This window comes from Diadema setosum, chromosome 17 (assembly GCF_964275005.1).
Source record: "Diadema setosum chromosome 17, eeDiaSeto1, whole genome shotgun sequence".
NCBI classification, from domain to species: domain Eukaryota; kingdom Metazoa; phylum Echinodermata; class Echinoidea; order Diadematoida; family Diadematidae; genus Diadema; species Diadema setosum.
In genome coordinates this window covers 1,991,050-2,006,852 of record NC_092701.1, presented here as the reverse complement: position 1 = coordinate 2,006,852, position 15,803 = coordinate 1,991,050, and the positions used below count along the sequence as shown (strand labels likewise).

General features: G+C 37.7%; 1 protein-coding gene across 1 annotated transcript in view; it reads left to right on the top strand.

The window, feature by feature from the left end:
- The first annotated feature begins 3,295 nt into the window (after positions 1 to 3,295).
- The window catches only part of LOC140240758 (transforming growth factor beta receptor type 3-like), a 66,271-nt gene continuing 53,763 nt past the window's right edge, over positions 3,296 to 15,803 (top strand). The window contains exons 1-2 of the mRNA XM_072320529.1: positions 3,296 to 3,572; positions 4,751 to 5,073. Coding sequence (XP_072176630.1) covers positions 3,530 to 3,572; positions 4,751 to 5,073 — 366 coding nt within the window. The 5' untranslated portion in view covers positions 3,296 to 3,529. The remainder of the gene's footprint in view (positions 3,573 to 4,750; positions 5,074 to 15,803) is intronic.

The following is a 15,803-nucleotide window of genomic DNA, read 5'->3' as shown; positions in this document are numbered from 1 at the left end:
TATGTGTGTCTGATGTTTCTAAGTGACATATAATATTATGTGTAATCAGTACTCCCACACCAAAAAGTATACACTTTACCTTTCTGCAATCTTTATACGTAGTTACTGTATGAATGCATGAATGCCTGTTTGGCAATTTTGGCTTCATGTTAAGGCACATATTTGACACGTTAGAGCAAGTCCTTTTTTCATCAAAACACGTATACTGTGTTGAGAATGTATCTCTCTTATAAAATCCGGAGGCATGTGGACAAATATTGATTTTCCTTAAAATTAGAATGATTTTTCCAACCCAACCCCACCTTCGAAGCCGTACTTTACGTGTATTACTATAGGCACTTCCGGGTTCAGTCTTCTGGGAGTCGACCTCTTTGCTAATGGCGGCGGGTCGTTCAATTGGCCCCGCTTATGCGAGCGCGCTCTATTACATCAATAGAACCTCTTTGTATACAATGTACAATATGTACATGTACACTGTATACAGACAGTAACAGACTGGCGGATCGTTAAAAGATTTTTGTGGACTGTAGTTTTGTTGTTTTCCGTTCATTATTTCACAGAATAATTTCGCCAAAGACAGTGGACATACATGTACAGTATAGACGTCTATATGCCCTCTGCAATACAGTAGGTTACTAGTAATCACAATGTAGTGATCCCCTGCTTGAGATATAATGCCGTATCCATCCATTTAAAATCATGAATGAAAGATGAAAGTTTTAACTGTTGAGTTGCGTTTTCTGCTGACATTGCATGTGCATGCACACAGCACAGCACCCCTGTCTCTGCTCAATCATGCTGCACACTGGGGGAAGGGCATCAGAGCAATGGTGTGGTGTACTGTAAAGTGCTTTCATTACACACACACATATATCGACACATGCACACACATCCAACATGACCCGCGGTGCCTGATAGGTACTCAAATTTGCATGATTACAGTTGTACATTTAATGTAAAACCCCCTAACCATTAGATTCCTTTTAATCCTAATTTGCATACGCTGTGCTGACTCTGGTCTAGAGTTCTACGTGTGTGGAAATAGAGTTCTAATGAGCAAGATGAGTGTTTCTTTTTGTAGATGCTCTTCTGTGAGGAACCTAAGTCTGACCTTCTGCCCTCCTAGACTAGTGGGTTGTGCATTGTACATTTGTATTCTTTCTTTCTTTCTATCTTCTTCTACAGTGTAAGTCCCTTCAAGATTTAACAGAACCATACAGTGTACCACTTTAAAGGGACTGTATAGTACTGGTTGAGGTGGGGATTCATGTTTTGAACATTCCTATGTGAGATAATGAAAAGCCTCTTATGAAATACATATGGTATTGAGCATGTAATTTTAAGAAGGATTCAACGTTTATTTGATGAAAATTGGTTTTCAAATGGCTGAGATATCCAAAAAAAAAGTGATAATAATAAAAGGCGACATGCCACAACTTTATTAGGATCTCTTTGTTTCACCTTGTTTTTGGATATCTCGGCCATTTCAAAACCGATTTTCATCGAATAAACTTTTGATACCCCTTAGAACTGCATGCTCTTTGACATCTCATAGAGTGGTTTCTGAATATCTCGCAAAACGTTAAAAACTAAATCCTCACCTCGACCAGAACTGTACACACCCTTTAAACATTTAGTGTACATAGTTGTATGCCATACAGGTGTACATGTACTGTGTATGTGGATTTTGCATGGATGCATTTTTTGTGTTTCTGTTTGTGCATGTGTGTGATACGTTTAGGCCTACATTGTACAGTGTACTTCTGTACACATCTCCTGTGTAGATACAATTGTACAAGGTGTACATGGTATCTCAAATGCCGGAAACGCTAATTGACAAAAGAAAAGAAAAAGAAACTTAATATGTAATAGATTATTAGTTGGTCCATTTTCGTTGTGTTGATGTACACTAGTTGTACACGGTATAAAAATTAATATTGGATTAGCTTGAAGGGACAGGAGGGATGTAAAAAATTTAGTACAATGTACATAATTTGTGTCGTGATGATGCTAGCTTTGTTAGGGAATATGAGGGTCAAATTATTATTTTTTTCTTGAATTTATAGTTTTCACCCTCACTCTAAATCTGACCCGCTACAACAGAAGGATTCGTACATTGTTATGATTTTCTAAAAATGACATGATGTTATTCCCTTACTCTCCCACTTTAATTTCATATACTGTATATGTAAACACGACTCATAAAAGTACTTGGTTGCGGAGATATTGATGATTTTATGAAACCATGTTGAGTGGTCTAGGAAATCAGTGTTTCAAGAAAATTGCCCTTGAAGTTATGATGCAATCGTGATCAAGGGGAGGTACAGCTGTATTCTAGTTTTTCACCTCTTAACAATAGAAGGTCGGCTCATAGCAACCTCTATGATGTTCATTCAAGTGTAGCGCCAGCGGTCTACGCTTGACCAATCAGTAACCAGGATGCCACGCACTGACCACTGATCACTCCCTCGTTGCTAGGGGCGGAGTCTATCTGCGGCGCTAAATCTATATCTTCGGACATGTTGCTGTTCCATTGAAAGTCGGAAAATCATAGCCCAGAAAAATGCTAATTTTTTGCCTTTCCTTTGATGATTTAGCTTTAAAATTTCGGCAGATGATAAATGAAACTATGCCAATGACAGAAATTTGATGGTTTTGACCGATTTTGATGACCTGACTCCAAGCTTGATTTTCTTGGTTCAGCCGTCGGCAACTTTCGGGTCCTTTTGTTGCTGCGGGGACATATCACAGATGTGTACAAAATATCAAACCTCATGTACTGTACAATCAATGTACATACTTTACAGTCAGTGTGTAAGATAATGTACAGTGTAAATAGACTGAGAAGAAAGGATGTTTAAAAGTTTTCCAGTAAGCAAATAAAGTTGTTAGAATTTAAACTTGAAATGCATGGTAGTGATGTCATGCAATTTCAAAATGTAAATTCAGCATGGTGTACACTGTACATTGTAGGTGTAGTGATAAACTATGTTGTTAATTACACTGTACAGTACAACACTTGTATGAGACCTGCTGTTTGGTATGTCAGAGCTCAAGGTGAAAAAATATTTGTAGCTGGATGCAGAAGAGCAGAAAATTACTGTGAAAGCCAAGCATTTTAGCTGGAAATGAGGAGAGTTTAGCAACTTCATGAACAGTTCTCATCATGTTGCATTTCTCTCTCTCTTTATGATGGTGATCTGCAGAAACTGAACCCAGTACGTGTGTTCAGATTTTGTCTTCATTAGTTTTATGCTCCTCCAACATCACAGGCATCCAGTGAACATTGACAAAGACACAGCCACGGAAGGTCATTCAAGCCAACATTCTGACCATGTACATGTAGTGCAGCGGACTGTCCTAAGTCCACTCTCTGGCATGACACATTAGAGGGGGAGTGAAGGGAGCCTTGAGGAGACTCCAAAGGATCACATAGGGGGAGTGAAGGTATCCTTGAGGAGACTCCAAAGGATCACGTTCAACAGGTCGGCCTCGTCATCAGTGCTTGCAGTATCGACTTGATCTGAAGATGAATGCAATCATCATTTCAGTAATCATCTTTGTCAGTCATGGTATGTGTGAACAAAAGTTCATTTGGATAGCAAAATGTGATTCATTATTGTTGACAGTTTAAATTTGACTCATTTTTAGCTCACCAGGCTCAGGTGAGTTTAATACATGTATTGCAGTCATTCAGCATCCGGTGTTCATGTCCTGTGTCCAGCATGTGTCATGTACAGTATGAGCCTTTTACGTTTTCTCCTTGAAACCCCCTTGAAATTTTCACCAAACCTATTGTAGCAGGTAGCAACCCTTGGGGAGAGGATCTCAAATTGTGAGGTGGGGGGGGGGGGGGGGGGGGAGACACAAACCCAGAATTAAATGAAATCCAGACCTGAAGAGAAATGTTGATTGAGTAAAAGAAGCAACAATAGTAGAACACATCAGTGAAAGTTTGAGGAAAATCAGACAGTCGATGCAAAAGTTATGAATTTTTGGTGTTGGAACTCCTGGATGAGGAGACTACTAGAGGATATGATGTATGTGTGGACAACAATATAAAGAAAATATAAAGTGAATTCCATGAAAATTCATTTTTCTAGAATAATGAAAGAGCACTTGGTAACTAAACGCTTTCAGAAAGCAGGGGATCCGAAATAGTTGCTCGTATGTCAGCATCAAGTTGATGGAATGTGTAATTTTCATGAAAACTGAATTTTTGTGGAATTCCCTTCATACTTTCTTTACCTGTACAAGTGTACAATATATTGTTGTCCACACAATGCCGTGAAATTTAGTGTGCACTAGATGTAGAAAACATACATTGTATCAAAGATTCTATTTCTGCAAAAAAGAACAAAACAAAATTGATAGAAATAATGGTCAAAATCTGTGTAACCCGCCTACGAGGAATTTGCTCTCGCGACTTTTGTCTGAAACTGTTGCCATGGGTCACATTTGTTACATTATGTCAAGCTTCAGAGTTTGCAATTAACACAGAATTCACCTTGCTGAAAACATTCATTTTGAAGCACAGTATGAATCAACAACCTTTTCATACTCAAAACTAATAAAGTCAATGTTACTCTTTTTTGTATACGTGCGTACGTAGTTTGTAAAAAATTTTAGTTTATTAAAGTGAACTTGTTTTTCATTCTGTACGTAGGATATGATGTCATTTTTTATGTCATTTTCTCCAAGTAATCTCTGTGCTTCTCCTCCTACAAACATCCTCTTTCTTTGAATACAGTATCTGCAGCTACCAAACAGCAGACATGTGACAAGGAGACATCATACATTTCACCCTTTGTGGAGGCCTTTTATTCTCATGACTCTATGATGACTGGGTGCACAAGAAGAGTAGAAAGTTCATCTCATGAGATTCATGTCATTAACCTACACTCCTCCTACCAAGACCTCCTCCACACTGGTCATGACATCACATTACACATTGGTCCCAGGGCAGGGTATGGAGCCAGGATGAGAATGACAATGGTGGTCCTTAACTCTCTCCATCCAGTGGAGTGGCATGTTGTGACTGACCGTTTAGGGCCCTTGCCTTTCCAGTTCCTGGTGAGTATAACATGATGTCCTGACTGATGCATCACCTAAGAATGTACATGTATAGTCAAAATCAATGATTGTCATTTTCTGACCATAAATTCTACTGTGTTTACAGAATGTAAAATAATTATTCCCTTTGTTGTACTTGATAGAAATGAATTGGAAAATAATTTTGATATGCATAACAGTCATTGGTCAGGGTCAATATGAATGAGCCTTAATATCTACGAGCACATAGGGCCATGCACTTAAATAATGTATGACTGATACAGCTGTACAATGTATGTGCACACTGTAGATATGTGAGAAACAGAGGCATTCCCGTGGCAACTGAATGCATTCACAGTCAAAGTACTAAACTCAAGGCACCTTCTGACACAGATTCATCATGATGTGCCTGTATTAAAGGTAGGGGATACCTTTTACAGACCTCCCAAAATGCAGCAAAACATTAAATATGAACCCCAGGAGACTTGTTTTGGCCACTGCTGAGAAATTTGGAAGTCAACAATTATCTACAATTTGAATAATGCACAGAACTCAACTACTCAGTAGTTCTGTGTCAGCCACACTTAAGCCTTTTTGTTGCAGTCTTCTGTATTTTTTTATCTATAAACACAAATCTAAAAGTATAAGAGCTGATGTAATAACAAGTGTGTGGCAAGAATGTATTTAGAAATGTTTGTAAGTTTTGATGAACTTTCTTCACAAAATATACATGATGGACACACATGCAGTGCATGGGTCTGCAAAGGTAGCCTAGTAATGTACTGGAATGTACGGTGAGCCCCGAAAAAAATTCAATTCAAAATCTAACGGTCAATAAAAATGTACTAAATGTTACCTTCCACTTTCAATACTTTATGGGAGTTTCTAAAATGATACTCTCTTCAACATACCACTGTATCTATACAACTCTTCATTTAAGGCATGCAAATGGGATTCCCTACCTTTAAGGAAATATTGAGGGAAAGACTGTTGATTATCCATTTTCAGCTGACATGATCTTTGACACCCATCAATCTGTTCCTGTCAATTATAGCACACAGGTTTAGGGAGGTCAAGGCATGTCACAAAAGAGCATCTGACATTTCTCATAGCCAAGACAGTTTGAATATTATATCCAGAATTTATATACACTTGTACTGGAATAGTATGTTATATCTTTGTCTACTTCGAGGTTAATGCTCAATAGCAAAAAACAAGGTGATATTAAATATTGTAAATGCAGCATGTCTTTGAAGTTTGATACTCGTAGACAAACTGCCTGAACTGCATGCTGTTCCCACGGCTATCAAACTACATATTTGTATTGGGCCCAAATTCACGAAGGTGGTACAATTGAAACCATGGTTTAAACCATGGACAAAGATCATAGTTTTTTATGGGGCGCCAATTGTCGCATGGCCTATTTTGTAACAAAATCAGTCATTTCGTCATCGATGAAGTGACCATTTTGTTAATGAAATGATCATTTCGTTGATGTATAATGTGATGTTAACATTTTTTAACGAAATGACCGATTTCATAATGAAATACGTATACAGACCATGCGACACTTGGCGCCCTGTACAAAACTATGGGCTTTGTCCATGGTTTAAACCATGGTTTCAATTGTACCACCTTTGTGAATTCCGGCCTGTAGTACATGTACATGTAGTATTAGCCTTGAAATTTTTTAATATAAAACTATACAGTCTTATCAAGACTTGTACATGTATACTAGAAAGATTAAACGAGGACTTACCTGTTCGAAGCTGTAATCTCAATTCTATTAAGTAATAGGAGGGTGATATTACGTCAGGAGAGAGCCCGCCATGAGTGCATGCGCAGTAGAACCAATTTTCGAAGAGTGAAAAATGGATTGTCACTTGATGAAAGATAACGGGAACTTGCAATCCTGTTCGAAATAATGCTAACTTACACTTCTGTTAGAACAGCAGGGTGGGTGTGGAGGGGACGTAATATCACCCTCCTATTAACCCGTTGAGGACGGTTTGATTTTGCTACAACATGCATTTCCCATAGACACCTGCCCGAGTATACTCGGGACTCGTCCTCAACGGGTTAATAGAATTGAGATTAAAGCTTCGAACAGGTAAGTTCTCGTTTAATCTTTCTATTCTATTGGGTAATACTCGTTAGATATTACGTCAGGAGACTATAAAGCCTGTGACGATAGATTTTTCTCATAAACATAACATAGACATTCTATTTATGAGAATAACTGAAGCACCTACCAAGAGGTCATTAGTTTTCTGCTACACGAGTGACAGCCTGCAAAAAGCTCATTTTGGCGTCTTTTGGTTTATAAATTGTAGAAACGTCGAAACATTCTTTCGTTTGACCATCCAGCCTGTTCAAGTATTGCAGTCACTGGTACATCACCTCTGGTTGCGGCTGAAGTTGATGCTGCTCGAGTGCTATGCGCTTTGTACTTACGGTATCAGTATTGATACCTGCTGATGTAAGCACTTCCTTCAGCCAACGAGCAATAGTTTGTGATGGTACACTTTTGTGAGGTTTCTTGAAGCTGATGAATAGCTGTCGTTCATCCCCCCTGAGAATACTTGTTCTCTCAATATACTCTCTAAGGTACCTTACTACGCACAGGCGTCTGTCTGGCGGATAAGACTCCACAGTATTAACTGAAAACCCAACATTCCCTGGTCGGTTCTGCTTGATCAGTTTTTCAAAGCGAAATATAATTGAACTGTTTCTCATTTGTTAATGATCAAGATCCATGAATTTCAGAGACTGAATCATTTGCGCTGAAGTCAAAGCAATGACCATGCACAGTTTCAATGTTAATTTCTTCAGAGACAGCGACTTTGCTGGTGACATAATACGTAACAATCTAAAAACAGGACCTACATCCCAGATTTCCTTGTATCTGGGCAAGGGAGTCCGTAGGTGAAAAACTCCTTTCAGGAACTGACAGACTAAAGGATGTGTACCAACTGTACACGAAGCTTATTCAGTTTAGTGTCAAGAAAGATGATAAAGCACTGCGAGCTTGGTTTATGGTGCTGTAAGCTGCATGTTCCACATGATAGAGTTTACTGAGGAATTTGAGGACATCCGTAACATCTGCATAGTAGCAGTTGATATTGTTCTCATGACAAAACTGGTACCAGTTTTTAATGTAGATAGTGTATTGCACCATGGTGGAATCCCTCCAAGAAGCAGCCATGATGTTAATGATGTCCCTCGTAATTCCTCGGTGCTCTAGTGGTGTACACATAGCCTGCAACAAAGAAGATCAAGAGTTGAATGTAAGGGATGTGGTGTTCGAATTTGGGAGTGTTAGGAGTGTCTTGCTCCTATGAAGCAACATAGGTTTCCCAGTGATCATTTCTCCCAAGAGGGGAAACCATGCTTGACTGGGCCAGGTGGGTACAATGATTATTCCATCTGCATTATCCTCCCTTATTTTTTGCAGGCATTTTGTAATCAGACAGAATGGGGGAAATGCATAGAATTTCAATCCATTCCATTTGAGAGTGAATGCATCGACCGACACTGCTTCTGGGTCAGGTAACCATGAAACATATAACTCTGTACATGTACTTGCTTATTCAGCCTTGATGCAAATTATACAATGTAAATCAATTTCAGGTTCTTCAAACCTAGCAGTGATGGATTGAAAAATGTCCCTGTCAAGCATCCATTCTGTCCTGTCATCAAACTTTCTAGACAAGCAATCTGCTTCCTCGTTTAGTTTGCCTGGCAAATGTGATGCCGTTACCCACACATTGTGATTAATACACCACATCCAAATGTCTCTTGTAATGTTGTTACATTCCACCGATTTCATTCCTCCCATGTTATTTATATAGGAAGCTGTAGTGGTGTTATTCGTTTGGATGAGAATGTGCTCATTGTTAGCTCCACTACATAGTGATTGCAGCCCAAATTTTACGGCTAGGAGTTCCAGATAATTTATCTTACTGTCTTTGACATATCTTAAAGGACAAGTTCACCTTCATAAACATAAGGATTGAGAGAATGCAACAATATTAGTAGAACACATCAGTGAAAGTTTGAGGAAAATTGGACAATCGATGCAAAAGTTATGAATTTTTGCAATTTTTTTGTTGGAACCGCTGGATGAGGAGACTACTACAGCTTGTGAGTCATATGTGTACAACAGTATAAAGAAAATGTAAAGAAAATTCAACATATTTTCACTTTTTTCGCATAATAAAAGAGCACTTGACTTGCCTCTTTCTAAAGGCAGGGGGAATAATATTACCCATAACATTTGTCGGTAACGAGTCGGGGGAATGTGTACTTTTTTCAAAAGATGAAATTTTGTGAAATTCTCTTTATATTTTCCTTACATTGTTGTATGCATGTGACATCTAAGTTATTCACACACTGCAGCAGTCTTCTCATCCAGCGGTTACTGCACAAAAACTTCAAAAATTCATAACTTTTGAGCGGATTGTCCGATTTTCCTCAAACTTACAATGATGTGTTCTACTAATGTTGCTACATTCTCTCAATCCTTATGTTTATGAAGGTGAACTTGTCCTTTAACTCCTCTTCATTCCACCTACCCCTTGTGGAATTGTGTAGGTCAGTGGCACCCCAACCACTACAATGTACAGTACCACTTGCGTCTGTACGACATTCTCCTGTCAAAGTGACCTCTGTGCGATTTTAAGGCAACAACTTTCTCTTTCTCTGTGGCCCTATAAAACAAAGGCCCCATACTGGACTGCTGGCGAGGCTGCCACCAGCTTTCCGATCACTTTGGCAACTTGCCTAATTGTAGTGCTTGGGTATAATCTGAGCTCTGAGCAGAGCGTCTTAATTTCATGCATTTTTGCCTCTGGCAATCGAAGAGTCATGTCTTCCGAGTTCAAGATAAAGCCCCAAAATTGGATCACTTTTTGTGGCTGTAGTATAGACTTGTCTGGGTGTACCAGAAATCCTAGGCTTTCTAAGCCCTGAGTGACTGCTTTAACAGAGTTCTTTGTCTCTTCTACAGTGTCCCCAATAATGAGTGTATCATCTAGATAGCAAACCACAGTGTGGCCTTGTTGCCTTAACTTTGCCAAGAGAGGTTTCAACAATTTCGTGAATAGTCGAGGAGCAGTGCTCAGCCATTAGGTAGGGCCTTATATTGCCAATATTGGCCCTCCCAAACAAATTTGAAGAATTTTCTGTGAGATGGGTGGATGGGGACTGCGTACATAATATGCGTCCTGGAGGTCGATTGATGCCATGTAGGCATTTCTTGACAAGAGCTCTGAGGCAATATGGATATTTTCCATTTTGAAATGTTGGTAAGGTAAGTACTTATTCAGATCTGGTAAATCTAGTATGAGGCGTGTACCTCAGTTTTTTGTCTCGCCCACCGGAGGTGAAGGCGAGACTAAGGGATCCAAATGTCGTCCGTCCGTCCGTCGTCCGTCCGTCGTCCGTCCGTCGTCCGTCACAAATGTCAAAGTTTATCTGCAAGACTCTCTTATGATGCATAACTTGGCAACTGTTACAGCAATGGCAGCCAAACTTGGGTGATAGAAATCACTAGGGGTATCTTCATGTTATGGTGTTGTCGGAGGTCATGTGATGATGTCAAAGGTCATTTGAGGTCATAAAGAGTATACGGTGCAAGACTCTCTTTTCTACACACACTATGTTAAAGTTTACCTGCAAGACTCTCTTTTGACAAATAACTTCACATAAGTTGCTTGGATTACAACCTAACTTGGGTCATAGATGCACTGGGGGTATCTTCATGTTATGGTGCCGTTGGAGGTCACAGGATAAGGTTAAAGGTAATTTGAGGTCATACGTTAAAGTTTACTTGCAAGACTCTCTTATCACATGTAACTCGACACATGTTGCTACAATGGCAATCAAACTTGGGTGATGGATGCTCTGGGGGTACCTTCATGTTATGGTGCCGTAAGAGGTCACATGATAAGGTCAAATGTCATTTGAGGTCATACGTTAAAGTTTACTTGTAAGACTCTCTTATCACACGTAACTCAGCACATGTTGCTACAATGGCAATTAAACTTGGGTGATGGTAGATGTCTCTTGGGAAGTTGAAGGTAACCACAAGGTCAAAGGTCACAGACGGGTCAACGAACTTTTAGGGCCCAATGTTAAGTTTTTAGGGCGCATTTCGTTTATGGCTCATAACTTTTGATCCCTTTGTCCGTTTGTGACCAAACTTGGATGGAAGATGTCCCTTGGGGAGGTGAAGGTCGTCACAAGGTCAAAGGTCACAGACAGGGGTCAACAAACTTTTAGGGCCCAATGTTATGTTTTTAGGGCACATTTTGATTGTGGCTCATAACTTTTGATCCCTATGTGCGTTTGTGACCAAACTTGGATGGTAGATGTCCAAAGGTCATCACAAGGTCAAAGGTCACAGAAAGGGGTCAACAAATTTTTAGGGCCCAATGTTATGTTTTTATGGCACGTTTCGATTATGGCTCACTACTTTTGATCCCTTTGTCCGTTTGTGACCAAACCTGGATGGTAAATGTACCTTGGGGTGCTCGAAGGTCACCACAAGGTCAAAGGTCATAAGCAGGTCAATTAACTTCTGGGAGTTATAAAAAATATTAATTCCTTGTACGCGAATGGGCGAGACACAATTTGGCACTTGCCTTGTCTTAGGTCTTGAGAAAATATTAGAGACAAAGTCCCCTTTTTCTCTGGAGCATTTTTCAATGACCCCCTTTTCAGACAGTTTATTAATCTCAATAGATAGAGCTCTTCTTTCAGTTTCAGAAAGCCTGTAGCTTCTTGGGGGTTTGTTTCTGGATGGTGGCAACGTGGCCGCAAATTCTAGTTTGTAATCATCTATGACCTCTAAAATAAATGGGTCAGATGTAGGGCAAGTCCAAGATAATGTCCCCTCAGATGCTCATAATTCAGCATGATTTAATAAAAAGATATTGATATCATGTTGTAGCCAAAGAGTTAAATTGTATATTTCCAGCAAAGAAAATATTTAATTATGCAAATTTATACAAGAAATACTGCCTTAATTTGCATAAATAAAAAACAAACCTTACGTATGGGACAAATGAAAAATATTCATCTAAAATCAGCCGAATATGTTCTCGACATAGTTCCTTTATGGACATGACCCCTGTATGAGCTACAAATGTAGTATAATTTCCATTTGGCAAGACAAGGTCAGCAGATTAATTATGCAAATTATGCATTTTCCTATAGCGAAGTGTCCCATACGTAAGGATTTGAGTATGTTTTTTTAAGTTTTTTTTTGAAGATTTCTAACATTGACCAATCACACTTTTTTTAACTCCAGATTAGCAAAACTAAATGTTGAAATTTAATCAGTCCTTCATCTTATAAAGTCTAATTGGATTTTGCTTACGTATGGGACAAATGCCTTACGTATGGGACATTACATGCAAAGTGAATGGGAAAACCTCCTTTTGACATGGATGCTATATGGCCTTTTTTACGATCAGTGGTGTAACTTTTGTACTCAGAGGGTCAAAATTTCAAACAAAATATTTTTTCATTATTCTGTTTGATTCCTGTTGGAAAGTATTCAAATTTTTGAAAAAATAACATTTCAGACCTTAAAGCTGAAGAGTTATTGGTGTAATTTAAGGAAAACCCTGGCACCTGAAGTAAATTTAAGCAAAATTTTGTTTTCATGAATTGCACCATAATGATAAAACTCTGTAGTCAAACTTCACCATGCAAAGTTTATATGGTTAACAACAATATATAGTTTGTGAATCAAAACTATTTGGGGGTTGAATTTAAAGTGATTTTTAAAAAAATACGTGAGATTTATAAATTTTTGGTAAAAATACCAATTGACATGCAATTTTTAAGATTTTAACTATTTATTGGAGGGCAAGCCAGGTCAAACTCTATACTATAACAAGTCTTTAAGAAGGGCTACCTTCCCATGTAGGTTAAATGAAATTCCAATCATTTCTTTAAATCTTGGATTTTTCACACATGGATGTTTCGGAGGTGACAGTTAACATAATAGAATGTTTCGGAGGTGACATTAATATTAACACTCAGTTTTTTTGAGAATAAGTGACAATAACACAAAACTTCTTCTTTTTATCAATGTTTTTAATAATTATAACTCAAGAACAAGAAATTAACTCCTGTTTCAAGCAGATAAACCACACAGAACAAGTGTTTTTTACACTTCATTAATTAGCATGGGTAGCGGTAGTTTGCCTTCCATTTGGACGAAGGTTTTAAGCTAAATATTGTAATCTGAAGAAACATGGCATTCCATTTTCTACCTTAAATTGAGGTGAGGGTGTGAGATCATTTTAGTAATGTTTCTTTGCTCTCAGAACGTTTTATTCCACAACACCAGGGAAGAATCACTTCGTTTCGGAAGTGACATTCAATGTTAACATTGTGTTGAAATATTCATTTACAGTAAGAATATGACGGACATAAGCTAGATATTGTAATCTGAAGAAACATGGCATTCCATTTTCTACCTTAAATTGAAATGAGGGTGTAAGATCATTTTAGTAATGTTTCTTTGCTCTCAGAACATTTTATTCCACAACACCAGGGAAGAATAACTTTGTTTCGGAGGTGACATTCAATGTTAACATTGTGTTCAAGTATTCATATAGTGTATGTCCCCCCCCCCCCCCCAATTTACAATTAGACTTTGGCATTGATAGCACCCAACATGATTAAATCAGCTAAAATCTACTTTGGGGTCTTAAATTATAACATCTTAGCTCTATTTTGCAGAAAGCCCCCATCAATTTGGTTAAGTGGTCTCAAAGAAATGTGGATTGTTATAAAGGATATCAGGAGTCTGATTCTTCCAAGTTTAGCACTTGGATGCTCTTGGAACTGCATATCAATGTGTAAACACAATATACAGAACTTGGAGGGAAGGGATTCCTGACATGCTCTACAAAAATTCTCATTTCTCTTTGACCTCTGAAGCAAATTGAATAGGGTTTTCTGTAAGGTGTGGGCAATGAGTGATATTTTCAATCCCTCAAATTGTATTTTAGATTCATTCACTATCTTTAAAGTTATCGTTGCGGAGGGCACCATTGTAATTTTTTGGCGGGGACATAGGTTATGAATGCCAACAGCAAAAATTTTTATTTGACTTGTATTATGTTTTTGTTTGCACATAGTATTATAAATAGATTAATTCAAGGATGTTCATGAATTCTTCATCATTCTTGATAGCCACCATACAAATGTTATAGTACTGGTGAAAGGTGTTTGGTTCATCTGGGATAAATTTTCTATAATACCAGATGCATTTAAACTATTGACATTGGAATTATTAAAATGTATTTTATGTATCTTTCTGAATTGCTTGACAATTACCAGCAAATCATATATATATTAGTCACTTTTGAGAGTAAAAAGTATAAGATACGAAAAAATCATTTTGTTTTGGAGGTTTTTTGAGTATTTGGTTTCGGTTTTTTGAGTATTTGGTTTCGGATTTGATATGTGTGATCATTAATATATTACCTTGATGTGAAAGATTTGATTTTTTTTTTTAATTGTTGGGAAATGTGTTTCATGGTAACTCCATATTTTGAATGATAATCATATGATAATGCGATTTCAGTTAATTTTTTTCAGATTTTTGGGCAATTGATTTGAAATTCGGCATATGTGACTGTTATGATATGTAGGTGTGCACAATTTATCATTTGTTCACGTTGAACATTGAGTCGTTGTGGTAACAATATACAAATTAATTGTTAGCTGAGTTTATATTCTCGGTGTTTGACACATTGAGTGATAGTTTTAGTTTTGATTTGTACACATGTGCTTCATTTTTATTGTTATGCTGACGACAATGATGATTATGTCCTAAGAGGGTAGAGGCTTAGGGATGGGGGTCGGGTGGAAATCCAGGAATCTTCTATATTTATGTTGACGTATATATTTTTTTTTTCAGTTTTTGAAATTAAATTAATGTATGAATATATTTATGAATGAAGTCATGGGTTGGATGATTATATTGGAATTGTATAGTGTTTTTTATGTTTTGAAATTTGATAAGGATTATGGAGTTAAGGGATGGGGATCAGGGGTTGAGTGATACTTTTTAAATGATTGTTAAATGTTTCTTAGGGGCAACATGTGTGGGTTCACATGCCTACGGGCAATAGTAAATGTATTTACTTTTGTGTGCCCTGACCCTCATGTAGTCTCCATTCATTTCATTTTCACATTGTGTAACGTGTACAGTACAGTGTATCCTTTGTAATGTTCATTCTGATTTTTGTTTCATGTTTGTGATGTTAATGATATGTATCCTATAGTCTTTACCTGGTCGAATAAATAATAATAATAATAATAATAACACAACACAGAGACAACCCAACTTCTCAGGTGTTAACTAATATATTGTGAACATTCATGTCTTTCCTCATGGCTTTGATTTTCAAATATAAGCTCTTTCTTTCAGTTCTTATTTGTTATTTTGTTTAGTTATTCTCTTTCATGATAGTGGATACCAGCTCATATTTTGTTTTAGATTGTAATTCATACTAATCTTTAGCAAGTTTTTACAGTTTGGTTAAGACAACAGTTTGTGTTTCCCAGCTGAAGAGAGCAGCATTTATGCTTTTGTGTGAACTTATGGGGAAATTTTTTTTTTTTTGTTAAAGGGAACGCAAACCCTAAGAGCAATGTGGATTGAGTGAAAGCAGCAACATTAGTAGAACACATCAGTGAAAGTTTGAAGAAAATCGGACAATCGA